Source organism: Vanessa atalanta, chromosome 18 (assembly GCF_905147765.1).
Source record: "Vanessa atalanta chromosome 18, ilVanAtal1.2, whole genome shotgun sequence".
Classification (NCBI taxonomy): Eukaryota; Metazoa; Arthropoda; class Insecta; order Lepidoptera; family Nymphalidae; genus Vanessa; species Vanessa atalanta.
Window position 1 is genome coordinate 1,048,487 of NC_061888.1, and position 22,624 is coordinate 1,071,110.

Sequence of the window (22,624 nt, forward strand, 5' to 3'; positions counted from 1 at the left end):
AACTAACCACAGATTCTCACACAAAAATGGCTGTCGATGTTCGGGCCATTATGTTAAACGCAGTCACCTGTCCACACAATCGCAACGTGCGACGATGGCCCGCGTAATCGCCGTAATTCGCCGTAATTCGCTGTAATTCCGTAATCAGAGTGGGGTAGTCGTGTAGCCAATGGTGTGCTAATGGTTACCGCCTACGTGACAGGTGATCCTGAAGATGTCGTCAAATCGAATGGAAGGAATTTTTACTTCACTATTTTAGAGGTAATGGCGACGGTCGTTACAAAGGATTCCCGAGCTGTTCATATAAAAATGACGACCATATTGAAAAACTTTAAAACGTAAATATTTTATTACAAAACTTATATTAATAGATTGGAGAACCAATGAACATAGCTAGAGTCAACCAAAAATATTATAAGCCTAATTGTCGCCCGTGGTTTTGCTCGCGTTTAAGGGTTGGTCGTGAGGTATTCAGAAAAAAAGTAGTTTATGTTCAAATTTCATCAAATTCAGTTCATTGATTTGGCGATAAAAGAACAACAAGGACAGACAGATGGCGTAACTTTCGCATTTATAATATTTATATTAAAATATTATGAATATAGTACGATCAGTACTACCAAAACTTAGATTGTGAGGCTGTTAACAATCAAAAACAAAAGAAAATTACGCCAAAAAGGAACACGATTGCGGTATTCATATAAAACATATCAAAATATCGGGGAAGGCAATTTCTACATAGGAACCACAAATAAAATACCACTGAGATCTATGGACGAAATCTATATTAAGAAATCGAACTACCAGGCTTGCATAAGTTATAAGGAGGCGCAGTGATCCATCATGAGATTGACTTAGTACGTCACAAATGCAATTTTAGTAATCGAATCTAATTATAGCACGGTTTGACAATTGGCCCGGCGGTAATAGCAAAAGCGTGGTAATTACAAGTGGTAATCAATGTAATAGACGCAATTACGGTAATATATCCGAGCCAGGATCTAGGTGAGGCTAACTACCTAATTTGCTATCATCTGGCAAATTATACATAGATTACTCAAAGAACTTGGAAAATTACGTTCGTAATCGTTTCGTGTTCTATGATTCTCATCTTCAAGCTAAATTTGATGTCAACTTTGTATTAAACGTGGTGAGGCTGCGACTTCGATCTCGTGGAGTTCGAATATATGTAGTTTGTTTTCAATAAAGGTAAGTAAATTATAATATCCCGGATGCTATTGGGGTAAATAATCTCGTGTTTCATGGTTTCCATTATGAAATATTCAGTTTTTCAATATTAAATAAGAAATACGTAAGTATACAGTATCTCTACATATTATAACAAAAAGTCGGTTCCCACCGTCTGTACGTTGAGATATATTAAGCTATGCAACTTTTTTAATGCGATTTTCATCAATAAACAGCGCTATGTTCACGTTCAAGAGAATGGTTTATGTGTGTACTTCGTATATATTATAGTAGAGAAAAGCCGAGAACTTCAAGTGTTAACACGAATATTAGTTACTTGATAGTTTTGTCTATCTTACATAAATATATTATGTAGACGTACTATATAATATATTTCGTATAGATCACTCAAGGCGGCGCGCCCCTCCACCATCGTTAGCTATGACGCTCGTGAGACATTCAACTAAAGAGCAACAAAAAATAATACGGACGGACTCGTGAATGAATATATTCATAAATTCGTAACGTAAATACCGAAAACGTTATAATTAAAAACATTATTCGATATTCAAATGAAGCGATCATAATAATTTTATAAGCCACAATTACACATTGAGAAATGTATCTATAAGAGATGTTATCTAAGCGTGTATCGGTATCTAGGCGAGTATCTGAACTGTGCTGTAATCGGAGAACAAAGGGATGTCGCAATTTGCAAGCCCAGCGGGCTCGGCCTTTTAAGGTCCGTGCTCTGAATGGACCCGAGATTATACTTCTAATGTACCGTCCGGTTATCATTGCCGATTTGCATAGACAAGGTTATAAATATAGGTTTTGCTGGGTTTTTTGTCCGTATTGTACTATCTGTTCCGTACAATTTCATCCGCGTAAAACTACGAATGCTGTGTATACATTCTTATACTATGAATATCGATATACCAATGTCTTACTAAATTTTTTATGTTTGTAGTGACATTAGAAACACTTGATACTGAGAAATGCGAACCAAGTTCAACTTGCTGTGACCCGTGTGAACGTGTGTGTGAGTTCGATAATTTATTTACTAATATGGATTATACATAAGTATGTAGCCGAGGTATCCCTGTTGATAAAACAATTGAATCTTAAGCGAACATTATTGATTCCTCTTATTTAAACAACAGAATTTTGTTTGTTTGGAACACAAAACGTCGTAACTAAAGCTGAAATGTTGGATAAATGTGACACTTTTATATTTATGTACACAAAACCTCATTGGAACAGCGTGGTGGTAAGAACCAAGCCTTTACTGTTATTTTAACAAATCTTTTATTTAACTTGTAAAATGGTTTTAGTGTGATTTAGAAAAAGAACTTTGTATCTGATTACGGGAAGATAATATGTTTATATTACGTGGATACAAGTAATTTATATATACACATTAAACAAAGAAACTAAACAACTCAGACGATATTAACAAATTAGCTGTCGCTGAATCTGAAGAAGCTTCGCAATCGCTTAGATTACAAGTAAATGACGTCACACGAACCAATAACGTGATTGGTTGGCACTTGTTGATACCAACAAGAACATTATTTTTTAGCAATTAATGAATATTAAAATTTACTGCATAATACTATTTCATTCAATTAACGTCATATTAATCACGTTACAATTAAAATTTTAATTACCATGACAGTAATAATTCGTATTCGATAAAAATATCTGTTGAAACTGTAAAAGGACGTAAATAAATTATGAGCATTTATTACATCTAATCATTTACACTCTGATAAAGGCGTTAGCATTTATTGCATGCCATTAAGATTTATTAACTAGATGTTAGTGAACGAGATTAAAAAATAATAAAATCATTTGAAATCAAAGAAATATAGCCCTAAATCACTAAGTCCGGTAGTAAATAAACATTTTCACAAGAGATTCCGTCTTCTATACGGATTAGTTTTAAAGCATTTCTTCGTCATAAATCATTGTGTTTGTGAAAACAAGGGATCCTTTGTAATCGTATAGGCAATTAAATTTTTCGAACGTAAAAAAGTCTGTAGTTTGATGTGTTATTTCGAGTAGCCGTTTCGGGCTAGGCGCCGTTTGGATATAATTTAAAAGTGATTTACGACACTATCTCGAATTAATAGATTTTATTTGCGCTGCGACTCTTTTAAGTGAGCTTAATTTATTCGTGTCTGTCCGTCGAGTTTGCCCATATGAGTCACTGCTCCGTTCTCCATTGTGATACAAAATAGCGCGTGTATTTGAATGGAGAGGGTGGTAAATAATTACATATTTTCTTAACATACCAACTGAGTTGTATTTATTTTGCAAGATAAGGAACGATTAAGGTTGAAAATGAGTCTTAGCGAGGTTCCTAAAATTAAATCGGTTCAGAGGATTTCAATGACATGCAACTTTTATTAACTTGGCTGCTACATCATCCTCTATTAAAGTTAAAACGCAATAACGGACGTACTAGACAATTAAGTGTAGAAGTAAGATCACGCGTAAATTACCAGATGACTGGGATAACATAAGCGCGAGGTGTTCGTTTGGGTTCCCATGTGGGGCATTACGCTCAACTCAAGACGACGGTCATTAGGCGATATTAGCTATTAACCCCGCCCCGGCGCGCATAAGTTACACAGCGCGCGCACAGGTACCAGGACCGCATAAGTTACATGGAACGCGTTGGTTTAATTACAATGCATTGATTTGTGGCATGGTAATGACTTTAATGCACTATGCATTTAACATCTCATAATGTTTTCCTCGGCTAAAGATGAATTAAAATTGATAATTGAAAACGTAGCTGGAATTAAATTTAAATTGAACAAACGAACTTAATACCTTTGTGATATCAGCAGGGGAAATAAATGTTCCTTCGAATGTAAATAATAGAAAATTGCTATTAACTAAACGAAATCCTTACAAAATTGTTTTATAGCTGACGATTGTCCTCCTCAAATGAACTCTTAGTGATCATGCTAGCCTGGTACCATCACCTCTATCCCTATAAAAATAAGGGCGTTTCAGACTTGTCTACATAATGCGACCATAAACTCAACAAGTGAGCAGAGGTCGCTTTACGACGCCATAAACGTCTGTCATCTGACATCTCACTAATATCTCATAAACTCAAATTGTAGGGAGAATCTTGTCACCGCGGTTCTTCATAACTTGTTATGGCGCGTTTATCATGTATTCTGAGTTAGCTCTAAATATCACTTGTTTAGGAATGCCTTAAATCTATCCTTTATTTTATTGGCGTTCATGCAAACTTTACAGACATGGACGTTTTAAGACATCTCTATATTTGTCTTGATCTGTGCAGCTCATCAAGGCTTGTAACGAATTCTCAGTGCTAAAAATTTTTCTTCCTTGCATGGTAAAAGTCGTGTTATTAATTTTTCATTTATCTTAGAAAGGTAAATGAGCAGATGGGCCATCTAAATTTCATATGCTCTAAGACCACACATATACAATAGGAATCTAAGATGCAACATTCCTTAAATCTGTTTCTAAACTAAAACATATATATCGAACTGAACGTATAAATTAATCAAACTGAATATTTTTTTTTATCAAATTTGATTAAAGGGGTTAAAAATCATTCCCGGAAATTTCCGAACACGCCCGAACGCACTCGTGTCCCGAGCGTCGAGGGTTCGTTCCGGAAGATGTAATGATGTTTGTCAAATGGAAAATGAGATAGGGAAATGTGGACGGGGCTGACGACCTTTCTGCTGATGCTGTTTTATCGTTTAAGCCTGTAGTCCAGAGCGAGGCAACCACGTTCCTAAAGCTTTAGTGTCTAACTATCACAGAGCAGGGAATTTAAATATGCAGAATACAATTTGACATTAAGACAGACAATTGATAATTAAGAAAAAAAGAAGTACTCTATAATTGTTTTTTTTTTTTTTTAAATTAAATTATTTCCTATAGTGTACATAACCTAACCAAATTAGTCCTGACTGCAAACGGGTGATTTGTTTTGTTTAAATATATTTAGCTCCGATCCGAGCGCCGACTAAAAAATCGAAACTGTTGAGTGATTGTGTATCTAACTCATTCAAGCAAAATAACAAGACATAAGCACATACGAAGAATTATATTTATATACAAGTAATGTTAACAAAAAGATCTTCAATCTATTTGTAAAAAAAATAGTATCACTCAAAAAGACGTTCTATATAGAGTGGGTAATTTGTGATACCAAACCATATCACTTATAAATACTATAAATTATGTTTTTTTTTTAATATTGATAGCAAACGCTTATCTATCACTATTGCACAAGTTTAACATTCTCACCGTGACATTTTAACTCAATAACAAATTCTAATATTAATTTCAAAGGAGATTCTAAAATATACTATATAAATTATAATATTTACGTATAATAATTAAACAGCATACATATTAACAGTATGTGCCCCTTCCAGCTCATTTCTGTTGACACATAATTAAACGCCGTTTCAATTATACACGTTTAAATGCTTTCTGAATATTTAATTAAAGCAATAATTTTGATATATTTAATTAAAGTTAATTTATTGTGCGTTTACTATTAATGTAATTGTTAGTTATGTGATCTATTTCGTATTTAAGTTTTACGTAGTTGTAGAATGTTGGATTTAAAATTTGCCTGCCTAATTATTATATTAAGGAGAAACTCTTTTTCTATATATGTTGTAATTATCGTATCTTTTTGAATCTAACAATTTAAAGAATGTTCAAAATAGGAATGACCTTAGTTTGACTTTGTCCAGTTGGAACTATGAAAACATAATCCTATAAAGGAACCATTTATCGAAAACAATCTCCTTAGTATTTTCTCCTTAATTGAAAATTTAAATTCTTCGAATCCAAAGAAAAAAAAAAGCAAATCGAAGTTGTATTCTAGCTGAATGGTACTGGCAATAAATCTCCGCGTCTCAACAGCTGATGTTCGAAATTCGAAACAGGGCGCCATCCGGGGGCAGAGTGTGGTGCACAGATAAAATAAATGGAGGAACGGTGAAAAATGACGGCAGCCATGCCGCCGGCGCGGAAACTCTGAAAGGGCTCGACGTCAAAGCCTTTGTGTTTTTGTACGTACGTTTCGGAGTTTTTGTTTTGCGAAATTACGCTGCTGTAAGTATTTCGGGTATTGAAAAGATTTTTAATGACCTATAACGTTGATAAGGATATTTTAATGTAGCGACATTTTTGGGAAATATCTCTCGTGATACTCTTTACTTCTTTTAGCTTTTTTTGATTATCATTCACGTTTCTCGCTGACCTTACAGCCGAATGACATTTTTTATCATTCGTTCTTTTTCCGAATTTTATGCCAGAATTTCGAATTTATAGATATCAATATTATAGATATTATAGATATCAAGTTTGTTTTTTAATAATATAACGTATTTAATTGCATTGTATTTCATGCTGTCATTAATTTATTAATTTTAACTATATATACATATTTTTTATTGTTTTTAAGTTTTAAAATTTATTTTCTTTAATCAAAAGTTTGGTGTTTTTAGGAATCGTTATATTTTGGAATCTCTTTCTGTATTGTCGTGTGATTGTCAATAATTCTAACATACTTTTATCTATCTAGCTAAAGCTGATGTAATTGTAAATTAACTTTAGTTATATTATGTTTATTTATACAAATAATTATTGATTGATATTTACTTCATAACAAGACATCTTCATATAAAACTGACTACTTACCGAACCGTTTATACAAAAGACGCAATAACAGCGAAAGCTACTTACCTGCGAACAAAAGACGGAAAAATTTAATTAAAAATACAATGAAAAAGCACCTCATGGTAATTTATTTACACAGAAAGCCCTTTTAATTATAATTAATATTTACAAGACGGGAAGAATAACAGTCTTAAGAATATTCGGGACTCGAATGTCCGACTGTATACAATTAAATATGAATATTTTCATGTGTTTCATAAGAGATATATTAAGCTGTAAGCTAAGGTTATTGTGTAGGTTACAGTTTTGAATCATTTAGTTCGTGTTTGAAGCACGAATAACCTAGAATAATTACAAGCACAGAGACCGTGACACCTAAATATTCGTAAATAGAGGACTTCTACAAGTACTTTTAAATCGAATAGTTACAGCATTAAATTTATAGCTCTTTGCCATTATTATAAATGCGTCATTAACCATGTCTGTCTGTTTGTTGCTCTTTCAAGACAAATCACTGAACGAAATTTGATAAAACTTAGTATGAAGTAAGGTTGAACTCCAAGGAAGGTCATAGGATACTTTTTTACGGTTAAAACCTGACGAACCCCTAAAACGCGAGCGAAGCCACGGCTTACAGCTAGTTAACTATAAAACTATTTGGAATGTATTACCGAGAAGAATCGATAAAAAACTGTAGTTTATACTAACAGTCATTCGAACTAAAAAGTATTAAAAATGAATCCTTAAATAAAACACCTCAAATACGAGGTAACCAATATAACGGCGAGACGTGTGTCAAACGTTTACGAACTCTTTGATTGCACTTACAAGAGTACGTAAAACGACCGTAAAGTTTCGAGTACTCGTAAAACAAGCAAAGTCAAATTTTCGACCATTCAACGACTGATAATTCTCGCTAAAGGTCTTACGCTTGTATCGCAGTACGGGGGCGAGACGAGGGGCCGAAGGGCCTTTAAGGGAGTCTCCGACTTATCTCTCGTGCTAAGATCGTAAAATAAAGGTTTACTAGGCCGTAAAGAAAATTAAAATGAATTATTTTGACGAGTGCACGGGGGTTTGGGGTGAGGTGAATTGTTATGGCGCTATCATGGGTAATTGTTTTTCTTCTGTTTAATTCATCGCTTGTTTACGTAATAATTACGCGGATCTTACTGTTACTGGCTGTTATTGGGACCGTATTTGCGTAGATTAACGACTGATTATGTGATTCCGCGTTCAATTTACATTTTTAACGACTGCTTTTTTTACAGTAATCGTTATTGATGAATTTAATACGGTGTCACTGGGATCGTTTGATGATCACGAGCGGCGTGATTGAAGTTTACATTTTATTAAATAAGTAATGTTTCTAGCAGTTTTTAAGATTATTGTTTATTAGGATACGAATAACAATATTTGTAGTGAAGAGCCCCTTTTAAAAAGTACAGTAAAATTTTGATACTTTATAATTGAACTCGGTTTTGAGCTATACTTGTATCAATTAAAATACCTACAATGCCTATGAATATATGATTAATTTTATATTCAAGTAAGTGCAAATATCCCACGGCTGGTAGTAAGTACTCTCGTTAAGGAAATGTTAAGCGCGTATTCCACGTAGTTCCAATGGATGGCACAATGTGATTATCAATTCATGAAGGTTTTCTCACTGACCACGACAATAAGCATCTGTGATACTTATCAGGTTCTAAGTTATTTGGTTAATATTTATTATTTAATACCTGTTATGTCCTCTGTTCATAATATTCAACGAATTGAACATTAATTGTTTCATGAGTCAATTTTAAATTCAGTAATTTTATGCTTAAACAAAAGAACTCTAAAGCGATTGATTGTAAAAAGAAATCAATGTTTCTCAATATAAATAAAGACAATAGCACCTTAAACTGGCAAGGCGTTAGGGAAACGGCAATCGACCTCCGAAACGGGGCATTGAAGCCGAGAACGCCTCATTCGCGCTGATACTGATCTGGTAAAAATTCAGCCTCCGATTACAGACGGGAAATGGGTGTTTTATCAGGAACAATACTATGGAACCAGGAAACATAGGGGAGATAAAATTGACGGAATCGACGCGGTTTATGTGTGAATATATTTCTTGTAGCGTATTTTATACCCGTAAGATTATTCGTTGAATTATTTGATAGCTGACAAATTGTAGCTTGATATTACTGAGGAACTAAATATCTCCAATGACAATACTTTAGAACTTAAGACAGAAATGTTTACCTACTTAAAAAATAATTGCAAATCAGTGTGACATTATTTAATTTTAAGAAAACTCGAGAAAATATTAAAATAGTGCAAAACAATTATAAATTTTGTTCGAATTTAAATTCTAAATATAATTTCATTGTTACAATACGTTGTTAAAAATTTCAGTAACTCTCGTAAAATTTGTTTATAATCGTAAAGTTTTTGAACGCAATTCAACCCCGTATGTTTTCGCAGTTACTAAGAGAAAACCCCTCCCATCGTCACCAAAGGTGTAGTAAACGCAGGGTAAAATGCGAAATAGTGTGTTTTCTTTTACGGTATGGTGATCGTGATACGTGATTTGATAGTCGTGTCTGAATGGATTTCAATGGCCTCGGATGAATACCCGGAGTGCTGTGGGGCGATGTATCGTCTTGATACGATTTTGATGGTTTAAGTGCTATTTCGGTACGAAATTTTATATCTCATTTGAATTTATGTATAGTCTGGAGCTTGTGTTACAAACAGGACGCTTGGAATCAAAGCTAAATCGAAATAATTATAAGACTTCAAACGTCATGACACATTTGAATTTAGTATTGTGTGTTTACAAGCGAATGGCTAAAGTATTACTGCGGTACAGACGTGTGGTTATCGGCAGCTGTTCTCGAATAAGTACATAGGTATAGCAGTTTTATTACCATTATTTTTATTTATTTCATTTAATTAATCTCGATCGTTTCATTTTATTTTAGTGTGCCTGATACTTAATATAAAGGAACTTCGTGACCTGGTGTTTCGAGACACCTTTCGATTTTTTATTTATTTTTTTATAAAAACTTATCAAATACATAACATTTTTAACTCATTTTCTAAGTATTTTCGTTTATGTTCATGTATGCGCTATGGCTAAGCAGAATTAAACTTAAGTACACACCATTGTTTTACTTAAGAGGACAACGACATAAGTAAGACTTAACGACAATAAATTATCTCAATTAAATTTATTTTACATAAACGATCAGATTACAAATTAATTATTTGTGGAGATCAATTCATTAGTTATTAAACATACGAAGTGTTTAAAGTTTTACCCATTTGAACTATTGTCTAAAATATTTAATTTTCCAACTATTAAATTATTAGTAAGATAAAAAATATCAAACACCAATTCTAAATAAAACGCTTTAATTTTTTTGTTATCTGTGGCGAGTTAAATACGAAAATAACGCAAACGCTTAAATTTACAACGAGGCCTTTTAAAAGCATATAAAAATAAGTCGAGATCCGCCGTAAAAAAAAAAAAAAATTACGCAAAAATATTCAAGAGGAGATTTCTCAGATCTTATCGAGTTAACAAAATCCTGCGGTATTAAGCCGAGTGTTCGCGAGTTACGGGCTATGCTCGTAAACGGAGGCCGGCTGATACTTGATGGACATTTTGTGAGTTTCAACGGGCCAAGGAGCCCTGGGGACCAGCTTTAGTGGCAATACAGAAGGTTTACTATTTTTACACCTTTTGAAATACTGGATATTATTCACTCATGTATTTATTGTTGACAATTTATTATTTGCTTTGTGTTAAATGTAGTTACGAATGTAATATCTACTTATTTTGTTATAATTGAGTATTAAACTAAGTACCTTTATAAGGGATTCGTTTAAAATCAATTAAATAAACAATTCTTGTTTAATAATTTTCGGTTTAATATGACAGGATGTGAGGTTTATAAAAATTATAAAATTTAATTCTAAAAACAATTAAAACTATCTTAATATATTAATTATTGATCTTATCTATCTACATTATATATATTTAGAACGATTTCATTAGTTAATTTACCAGGCGCCCAGGATGACGCAGCGTACCGTAGAATTACCAGGGAAGCAAAAACATAGCGGAGGTTTCGTCGTTCCCTGATACTCATGCCACCCTGGTATTTCATTTTGTGTCGCAGGTAAGTTTTATTGCATACCACGTGTCAAATTTGTTAGGGTATTTTGTGAAAAAACCTTTATATATTTTTCTTAAAATGACTATGTTGTTTGGCTTACAAAAGTAGAATATTTGAACGATGTTTTTAAAATAAAAAATAGTGTTAATATATATATACAGTTAGATATTTACAAAAGAACTATTAAGCAACAAGAATTTACAATTAACAGCATAAATATTCAAAATAAACTTGTTTACGAAAAAAAAATATTCGCAGTTTCTAAAGTATTGTAACATATATTAGCATAAATGTTTGTGTTCATTGGCTTGTAGCAACTTCTTTACGTCGATACGGTCAGGAAGTGCTTTTTCCGCGTTAGCAAAAACATAAATATTTCCCAATAACGTTAAGCGTAATATCACTTTACTTTTCATTTAAATAAATACTCTAAAGTTGTTCTTAGTAATGTAAGAAATTAAAATAGTTTTTTTTTTTTTTAATTTGTTTATTGCGGCCAAAGTGTGGAGTCGGGATTGCTATTCAATGGAGAAATTCTAGCAGTTTCGGCTTTTGCCACCGTTCGCGGTCATGATTGATAAATTTTGATTTGTTATTTAATTAGTTATGAATTAAAATAAAAATCTTTGTCAATCAACAAATGTATATATTGATATTCGTACCCGATCAAAACGAACGTAGTCGCGAGTATAGTTAGTTTAATTATATAACTCATTATATTGCTATCAAATACGTATTGAACGCTGAAAGACAATATCACTAAATCACAAATTACTAAGGGACTTAATAATAATTAACATGTTATCCCCACTTACAATCTATTGGCCACTAATCAAGCGTAATACCTGTAAGCCGTCTAATCTAGACTGTCGCGATGCCTAGCCGGCTAGCTTAGCCGGCTATTGTGGGCCCATCAATAGCTATCCGATTTCAGTATAGCCTTTGTCCGCTATATGTGCAATGTGCCGTTATGAGCGGTGTGAATAAGTGAATTGTTGGTTTAATTACTAATAATTATCCGTGTTAGACGATTATTACTAATTTATGAATGTTTTAATTAAAAAATTAAGATGTAGTCATTAAATGCTATGAATTAGTGTTGGTTATATTTGTGATATGACGAAAAGTCGACATGCCTTTATTTGTAGAAACAATCGTAAACAAAAAAAAATGTTCTATTTTATTTATAGCTAAATTCTAACACACAGTTTATTGAGAAACATAACACCTATGTTTGAAGGTAAATATTATATTATTAACGTATACAGAATTATACTTTTTTTCTACATAAACTACTGAATAAACGACCAAATCAATGTACATAACACATAGACCAGAAAATTCAGCGCGTTTTGGAGGATGTTTTAGTATATAACTTTTATTACATCACTAGCTGCGTTTCGTAGTTTCGCCCGCTTTAAATTAGACTTTTGCCGTGACGAGCGTGAAATTCATGTTCTCGTAATAAATTAAAAAAATATAATGTATTGAATTTATTCTTCAAATTATTTACGTATGTGACGTCATGACGTGAGGTTTTCATATTTAAAGATGACATAAGATTTAATCATAAGAAGTAAAGTAAACGTCTATTACGGCGCCTTTGGGTACAATTGTACAAGAAAGTCTATTCGACGGCGCGCGTACGTTTAATAATTTCAGTTGCAATTTTTATTTAGCTCGTATATTTAATTCTGTAATTTAAATTTAAATTTTTCTGTTAATTACGACTTGCATACGTTGAATTCGTTTTTTTTTTGTTAACAATTATTAACACGTTTTTTTGTATTAAAGTTGGTCTCAAATCTTAATCGTTATATTACAGAATACATTACTTTTATGACATTATTACTATTAGTAGTCTTTTTTTATTACTTTAACTTCAGAGAAACAAAATTGAAAGGCAAGGAGTTTTGAAGGGAAAAATGGGCACCCAATTTTTGTGATATTTAAACAGATATTTTTAAAAATTGAATTACAATCTTTTTTTATAATCTCAAATGGAAAATCACAAAATCGTAGTAACAAGTAATTATATAATCGCTTGAGATACTTGCTTTATTATACAAACAAAAGGTAACAAAACGAAATGATAGGAAGTGAAATTTGGGAAGGAAACTCCCTGGAGGTATGAATGAAAAATAAAATTTGAAATTCAAATCCGGACGCCTTATCAATTACATGTACTAGGAGCCCAACAATACGAGAGAGCTCTTACCATTCTTCGAATTTGCATCTTCATACAATACCAATTAGGGGCGCGTTCGTTAATTCGACAGAGTCCCAGCGGCGGCGGTTTCAATTCGACTGAGAACCTTGTGTTTGTAACATTGTTTGGACATTTGCATCTCTGTTATGTGAGCCTCGTGACTCGCGTTGTCCTTAACTCGATTTGAATAATTTGATTTTTGTGCAAATTAATTTTATTTATCAATAAAGAAAGTGTTAGAGAATAAAATTGCCATCATCAAATATAATTAGATAAAAAATTACACGAAAAAGACAAAACGGTGACGCGATAACGCAGGAAAAGCTTAGCAAATCAAATATTTACATTAAACATTCTCTCGAGATGCTGTAAGTGCAATCAAAAGGGGTTCAGCCACCTGTTTACACAAAGGGCGTATTAACCCTTCCTGTATGTTATGGCACTTGATTTACTGGCTCGGGAATAGTAATTTCACTTTACTTAATGTATATTACCGGTAATATAATAACCACGAATACTTTAATTGGTTGTAAGTCAGTAATAAAATCTTTAGGGCAGATAGATTATTTTGATTTTTTCGAAAGGGACCATCGTGAGCTTTTTTTTTTAAATAGTAATTCTATTCTAAAATGATTCTTGTGAAATTGTTATTTATTAAGTTTGTAACGATATTTTTGTAATGAGTCAACAAAAAAAATTAATTACACCTTGTAATTTATCCCGCAGCGGTACTAGGCACTCATGTGCGCGAGGAGGTATAAAGTTAATAGGCAAAGGCCGTGCGACCTCTCACCTCATCAGACTGACGTTTCACGTCCAACGTGACATATGGGTGAAGTACTAGCATACTTTCAAAAACGTGTCTAGGCGTTCTTAGAAATCATTGACCTATGTTTTTTTTTAAAAGATCTTCTCACAAAGGCTGCTTCTATCCAGCTTAATATTTCTGAGACGCAATTAACATACAACAAAATGTAATAAAAATTGTATCTGATTTGATTTACGACGGAAACTTCGTAAGTAAAAGGTTACATAATATGGTCCATAACGAAAGTAACCACTATTTCTTAGATATAAAGAGGCCCACCCATTCACAATCCTTATATCGCATTTAAATAATATATAAATCGTATTGCAAAACAAAAAGGGCCGGGTCCATATCTGGCTGGCACCGATGGTCAATTTGTCTGACATTTTATTAGCGCGGCCATGATGCGCCCGCGTCGCACCCACACATTGCAAAACACGTAGGTATTAACAAATTGCACGTGTCGATTTGAATCACGTTTATTACTGCACTAACCCTTTAAGACTAGGATATTGTTTAAATAATGGTGTATTTTATGAGAGAATTTTCTAAAAGCTTCAACCTTCATCTGTATCTATAGAACTTCATCGAAAAGTTTTATTGGAGATGATTGTGTGAAAACTTTGGAAAAATCTGATAGGTGATACTTATTAATTGATATAAATGGAGACGTGTTGCTTTCCTTATTTCTTCCAATGAAGATAAAGGGGGGAATTTTATATCTAATCGGACTGGACTAGTGATTTGGTATTATTTTATATGGCAATGATTTGTGTAGGAATAATTTCTAGTACCTTGCCACTAAGGTAGCAGGACAGTCCAGCTTTCCCGTTCTTTGGAAAGTCCTTAATGTTCCTACACCATAAACTATCTCTTGTCGTGTCAAAGTGGGGTTCCATCGGGTTATGAGAATTAGAAAATAATGTGCCAGTGTTTAAAGGCACTTGTGACGATGGTATCTTTAAAGCAGTTGCTTATCCGTTGAGAATGGCTTTTTATGAAATATGTACGTGGACGGGCAAATGTGATGACACCTGATGAAAATGGTGTCACTGGCAATGGCGCTTTAAGAAACATTCACCACCAACCTTGGGAGATATAATTTACGTCTCTTGTGCCTTGTGACTCTTCAAACTGGAACACACTGGTGTGAGCATGATACACAATCAATGAAACTACCTACTTATTAGTTATCTTGATAAAAGTCGGTAATAATTATCAAATCATAATATCGTCTGTAAGTTGATGATTTTTTTTAACATTTTTTATTTAAATTATTTTTAACAAAACTTAAGTTACACATGAGGGTTTGCATGTGGCTAAAATTAATTCGATAAGTAATTTCGCTTTTACCAAGAAATACTGAGTATTCGAGATATATTTTTATTGTATATTCTAGTATTAATTCTGAAGGAATCCAAGTCATTAATAAGCGCATTTATTGCTAGGTGCTAGCTGCGGTCGTAAACTTTGATATTTTATGCCATTCCAGTCGATATAATCATGATATTTCCATACGAGCCTGAGTGTGTGACCGTAAAGACGTCTCAGACGGTCAGCGTTTTAATGATCTTCAAATGAATTTTATGATTGAATTGAATCATATCGCACTTCGGCGAATTCATTAGTTGATTTGATTTCGTTTTACTAAACTGCAATTTTTTTCTAATAATCATTTTGTTACTTATGAGATTGCTGTTATGAAAAATATATTTGAATAATAAATTATATAAACTAAAATATAAACAGAAATTATTAATGCTACAATCTCTTCATCCAAGCCTTTCATACCATGCGTCAAATATTAAGTATATTTTATTCCTACTTGAGATAAGTACAAAGAGGGATACTAAGAGCTTTCAGCCACTTAATAATTAAATATTTCAACAATTATATGTCAATCATTTACTTTTTTCACGTTGGTAATACTCAAAACCGTAAATTTAATCATTGATTAATTTTATCAAACGTTTTAAAAAACGCAATCAATGTGAAGTCCAATCAGTCAGCACAATAGTCACAAGTACGATGCGTTGGCGATATTTAAAATACCTAAAACAGCACACTAATAGCGGCAGGTTTTCTTTATAACTAACTATATTTAAGTTCGAAATAGTATGAACGACTTGAACGGTACTTTATCGACATCGAATGAATACAGTTAAAAGTGTTCGATGTCAATGTGAGTCGATTTGATGCAGTTCTTATTTACCTTTACAGTAATTTCGAATATATTTTAATAAATAATCAAAGTTATAAGATTTAGAGCATCATTGTTTAAATAACACCAGACGTCCTTCGAAACGAAAGTGTTACTGAGCCTTTATAACAGCGTTTTTTCAGTGATGTAATTATTTTAAATAAATTTCTGACAAAATTAGTAGTATTAATGTACACATTATACTTGTATTTAAATTATCCTTTACCTACTATATCTAGAGGTCTTTACTCTCTTAAAACAACACACACACCTAACATTCAACATTTCAAATGCAAACCAAGAGTACCAACATTTAAAAAAAATAAGAAAAATTAAACCTGTGTCATATGTTTTGATTTATATTTTTCCTACTTCCAAATATTTTCCTTGTCGATACTATAAGTCTGAAATAGCTACCAAATAAAAACACACAGAAGCAAGGTACAGTCATATTTATATGTATAATTATTAAAGTTAATATTACTCACCAATTATTTACTTGTAGTATCGTTAACCCTGTATCTTGTGCCAACTGTTTCTTCTGATCCTCCGATGGGTACGGATGCTGGAACAGAAAATAATAACGATAAGACGAAACGAATTTTTCTCCAGCCATTTCGCTAATTCAATTTGATTACTTTGTATGGGAATTTCAGTGAAATCCATTCCATTCCAAATATCTATCTAAAGTATATTAATTTTAGATTTACAGAAACAAATATCGAACATTTTTAAATGATTCTTAACTAAAAAGGTTTTTATGGCGTTGCCTATTTGAAGGCAAACTTATAACCCAGATGGTCAACTCGATATGGAGTCACCATCGCCCATACACAAGTATAGCCCGTCAATGCGCTGCCAACTATGGGATTTATGTAATGTTTTGATGCCAGTAATTACTGACTAACTCATCCCTTCAAGTAGAAAACAACAGATAGAAAGTTATGAGATTTGACAGTAGAAATATGTGGTACCCAGCCTAATAAATATAGTAAAAATTATTGTTTCGTATTTATGTATTACCAAAGTCACACATACTAATTCACGGATGTAATATTTACATTTAATAAATGTGTTTGTAGGTGTAACATAATTATCATTTATATCCCATTTAAGAACAGGAAAAATGTTAGTAAATTTCAAACGTAAAGGAGACATGGGTAGCACGTATCTAATGACATTGGTTTTTGCCGTGCGAGTCAGAGGGAAGGTCCCCGGGAGACCTTCTCTATTTCATGTAACCCTGGTACAGCCGCAGGTAACGTATGTGTAAATTATTAACCGGTTCGAGTCCCCGGTCGATACCGGCTGTTTCGAAACGTGACTATCTTCAAAAACTTAAATAAACACTTTTATATTAGTTTAGTAATTTATATAGGTAATAACTATCTGCTGATTGGTCGTGTAAGGGTGCAACTTCGGAGTTCCTGGGTTCAATACTGACTCGGGTCAACCAAAAGTTGTTGGGTTTTCTAACAAGATATTAAAAGTTAATCCTCTGCCCCGGTAAACACGTATCGCCTTAACATCCCAACGATTTATAATAATACACATACATTTGGTATATCCTGAGATCATCATCACATTCGTATGCCTTTAATATATAATATATTTATTAAAGAAGATTTTGGTTAAGCAAGCTTGCGTCAGAACAGATACAATATACAAACAGTTGCTAAGACGTTGTCGACTTTCTCTTCATTCTCCGGTGTGGTCGATGCATTTGTAAATCGCTTACAAACATAACTCTTTCGTTGCAATAAATAAAAACCAAAAAGACACAGATTTCTCCGATAAGGCCGGTTTCCCAAAGAAATTGATACGTCAGCCGTTACGAGTGTATCTTACGCATAACGCACCATTGTCCGCGTGTGGACACGGCTTTATTATGATTTATACGGACAAGTTGAAAATAAATGGCGGATTAAAGTTACCACACTCGCAGAAATAGCGTTATCAAGCGTTATCTGTTCTACGAACAATGCAACCTAACACGCTGTTAGGGAACCGCAATATTTAATTGTTTTATTTTTTTAACAGACAAAAAAATAATAATTGACATGACGTCTAACAAAATACGAAATGCATGTATTTAAAATATATATATATATATATATGTATAGACGAATTATTTCAATAAAAACCTTTATCATAAAATTATAGAAGATAATTTGTTTCGTATTCTCAATAAGCAAACCATCACACGAAGCATCTATAATGCATTCATGGTGAAAATTACACGTAGAAAGACAGCAATCCCATTCGAGGGGTTGTTATGGGGCGAATTACGCTCCGTCCTGTTTTATGTCATCGTAAAGCAATAATCTTGGCTGTTTATTTTAAACCTACGCTCTATAAAACTGACAATATTGTTCAAGATGCGAATAAACATCAGTAGCAAGCTCTGGAGGGCATTAAAAAGAGTTTTACGAAATAAAAAGTTTATATACGTCTAAATGTTGCAAAAATAAATTATTAGATTTACAAATATGATAAATCTATAGTTATGGAAACAATTTTATCGGAATTAAATGTTACCATGATTTGTCTATTTGGAAATTCGAATTTGGAATCAGTCATATCGCTAGGAGCTGAAACAGAAGAAGAAGAAAAAGCCGCCAGTATTCTAAACGTTACTAATTAGAGGCGTTTTAGTAATCAATCTTCTAATAGCCAAAAATGTTCTGCAATTGAAGTTACTTTATGAACTCATCAATGGTGATACAATGATTCAGCAGCCATGATATTTAAATGCTATGAACGCCATTCCTCTGACATAATGGAAAAAGAAGATCGCGTCACACATATACCCATCGGATATCTGTTTAGAGGACAATATCCAAGTTTCAGTACGTGATGTACTAAATGAAAGTAATCCAACAATTATAAAATGAGCCATCTACTCCATATTTTTGTCAGTCATTTTTGAGCACTATGCCACTCAGAATACGACTACATTTCTGTCAATAAATTTGAACTCCTTACAGTTAGCACGAGTTATATTTCATTGAATTTTAACTAACGAACAATTTGTAAAATAACATTTGTCACAATCAAAGCATAGGTTCACTGAATTCAGCCCAGTCCGCGGAATTACATCAGCGCGTGACGTCATCCTTCTTGTTATTAGAGTTTGAAATAGGTTATTTTTTTATCTCAAAAGTATTCTTTTGTATTATTTTCTTTCTCGTAAATTATTAAGCAATTCTATTGTTTGCGAGAACAATTCGTATTAATAGTAAACAATTTTACATATGTCTACGTATAATTATTATTTCGTAAGCAATCAATGATGTTGTCCACGAGGAGTATAACGGAAATCGTCTCTGTTTAGAAGTATAAAATAATTAGAATTTATGGCATGCTATCTTAACGCAAATAAAAAAATAATAATTTCGATTACTTAAAAGAGAACAGTGAAATGCTTTAACGAAATAGGTTTATTCCAATTATCACCGGGGAGGTCCGACCTTGTTTATTATTACAATTGATCGACTTCAGCACACCGCGGCTAATGCATTAATGCAAGATGTACTTCACCAGGATGTTTATGATCTATGTTTGCTTTATTGAAAGATGGCGGCGATGAAATAATTATAAATTGCTTGATCGATTCCCTTGTGTTAGTGATTTTGCTTTGTATATAAAATTGATAATTTTTTTATTTTTATTTTTAGATTATAAAATATACAGCGAATAATTTAATTATAATTACATTATAATATAGAAGTCGTAACTCATTTTCGAAAAAATATCTCTTACTTTGTAACGCGGTGGCATCAGTTTTTGCGCGCGTTTTTCGTCAGCGGTCGCTTCGAAAATCGAAAAAACATTATCATAAATTTATGATGCCTATTACGGTGAACATAAAAACAGGAAAATGATAAACTCAACGGACCCGGCCAGGTAACGGTGTTTGTCAAATTTATACGGGACCCGAAGTTTTTGCTGACGTCCGTCAATTATTTTTAATTTGCTACGTTTGGCCCATGGCCACCTTTTAGAACGGGCACCGTGAAGAAACAATAACTCAGTAGTTTCTTAGCCTAACGCATAAAAAAATTACTAATAACAATGAGTATTGTGTCAATCAATCAATACTATGAAAGCTATGCGTGATAAAAAAAGAACATTAAAAATTGTTGACTTTCTCTGCCTAATATAAATATTCCTATCATTCGACAACCATTGCACCAGGGCATCATAAACTCTATTGAGATATCAAATTTCGAAAAGCAATCCTGTAGTCTCCACCCTCATAAATCACAACTGCATTAAAATCACGATTATACAGGGCATAAGTTAGCAATAAATCCGGTATCGGGAGTGAAAAAAGCATGAGCCCCTACGGTAAAAAAGGTTCGAAAAATTCACCAGCGAACTATAAATTTTGTTTTGCTATGGAAAGAGAAACAATCCATTTGTTGGCGCCTAAATCTATGGGATAGTGGGTGGGGATATGGAAATTCGTTAGGATGAAAGTCGTGTGCGAGATTCGTTAACGAATAGCTAGCTCACAATAACTTAACTATATTTCCTTAGTTAAATATTTGTCTAAAATTAGATTTTTAGGACCTTACTAGTTCCTCGTTCACATCAAACTCAGTAACATGCTTTTATTGTTAATTGATTCTTCTTTTTATTTGAAATTTTTTGTAAAGAAAATATTACCAGTCCCTAGCTTGAACTACGTCCAAAAAACAATATTTTACGATAAAATAATCTCGGTGTATGTTGAAAAATTCATCTGGCGCCGCGAAGCAGAAATTCCCTAATGATATGCGTGGCGGCATAATTCAGCCGGAGTGTGTGTATTTCACAATTTCCCAGCTCTTGCCATAACAATAATAATATATTCAGGACCTCGGTGATTTTCGAATGTCGTAAGAATCATCGTGCGTGTCTCGGCGGGGCGCAACGCGGTTCGGATGAAGCGAATTTTCCTTATAGTTTGACATTATTTTTAATATATTTTTTAGCATATTTGTAGAGGTCACTTGTTAATCTTAAGCACGGAACCTTTTTAATTTAAGTTATAAATGTTGTACAGGTGGTATTACTTATATTTTTTACTGTCGTGACACGCGCGACTACTAAGCAAATTATTTGACATATATAAATGATATTTTTATTTAAATCGTGTCTTGAAACTTTTCCAATTCAAATATTAACCGTATACATTATTTACATGCTATATTACAGTTTCTAAAACTAAAACAGGGGTTAGTTTCTGTTCCTAATTTGAACGGGTAACGGCATCAAGTTGATATATTAAATTTTTCTTTTTCGAGACGTGACGTTTCAGATTGAGCTAAAATATGCATGCCTTTACCTCGTTGTGTATGTACGTGCTTCCAGTTTTCATAGATGGTAAAACTAATAGAAGAGTGTACCTTGCCTTTTGATTATTTTAGAATTTACGACATGCTTTCCAAACAAGCCAGACATATTTTGCGTGATTAATTCCCCCAAGGAATATAAATATTTTTTGTATCTAAGTATCAGTTCACTAAGATCAGAATGGAATACATCAATTTTAAACAATTCAATTAGGTCTTACTTCGCCGATATAATTTTGAAATTTAATTCAAATCTTACCAACTCATTCGCTTAGGGACACAAGAAGTCGTTAAGGGCGAAGGGCGACCACAAATAGACGTCAAAAAACCGGGCCTCTCGACTATGGGGCCGTTATGTCCCACCAGGGACACATAAAGGTGTGGAGGTGTACTAACCCTATCGAAGATGTGACCGGATGGATGGCACTATTACCCACCGGCTGTATTTCACTGTTTCTAGCGCCTTGTTTATTTATGTTACCCTAGTTTATGTGCGAAATGCTCCCTTTAGTTCAAAGCGAGAATTGCTTTTTGTTGCTTTTTTTATAAGTATCTTTTCATATTTCGGAGACATTTTACATTGAGATTCATAACATCTATTCAAAACAAAACGTTTCTGGTTTATTTATTCGCTATTACTGAACTCGTCGACTCAACTATTAAAATACTATTTCAAACTCCTTTTAAGTTGATATCCGACAAATGAATTGTGGTTTTAGAAGTAAAAAGCGCAAATTTATTCAGAGGACACCTGCCAATTTCCGATACATTTTACCGAAGAGAGCGGATAAAGAATTCATAGACTAATATCGACCACAGAACAGAACTTAAATTATGCAAATCTGTAATGGACAACGTCCGCACTTTAGACTTTAAAAGCAGACTTTATACAATTCGAATATGTTGTTAAACAATTTTTAAAACTGGTAAAGTAATGTATAGATACGTTCGTGTTTATGGTATGTTAAAATCGGACGGTAGCTTGACCAATAGCGTCACCATGAATGAACC

General features: G+C 33.1%; 1 protein-coding gene across 6 annotated transcripts in view; it reads right to left on the reverse strand.

The window, feature by feature from the left end:
* Window positions 1–22,624, reverse strand: part of LOC125070721 (homeobox protein homothorax) — a 243,545-nt gene that overhangs the window by 42,942 nt on the left and 177,979 nt on the right. For all 6 annotated transcript variants that reach the window (XM_047680657.1, XM_047680656.1, XM_047680654.1 and 3 more), the window contains one exon: window positions 16,763–16,839. In XM_047680657.1, the coding sequence (XP_047536613.1) occupies window positions 16,763–16,839 (77 nt within the window). The remainder of the gene's footprint in view (window positions 1–16,762; window positions 16,840–22,624) is intronic.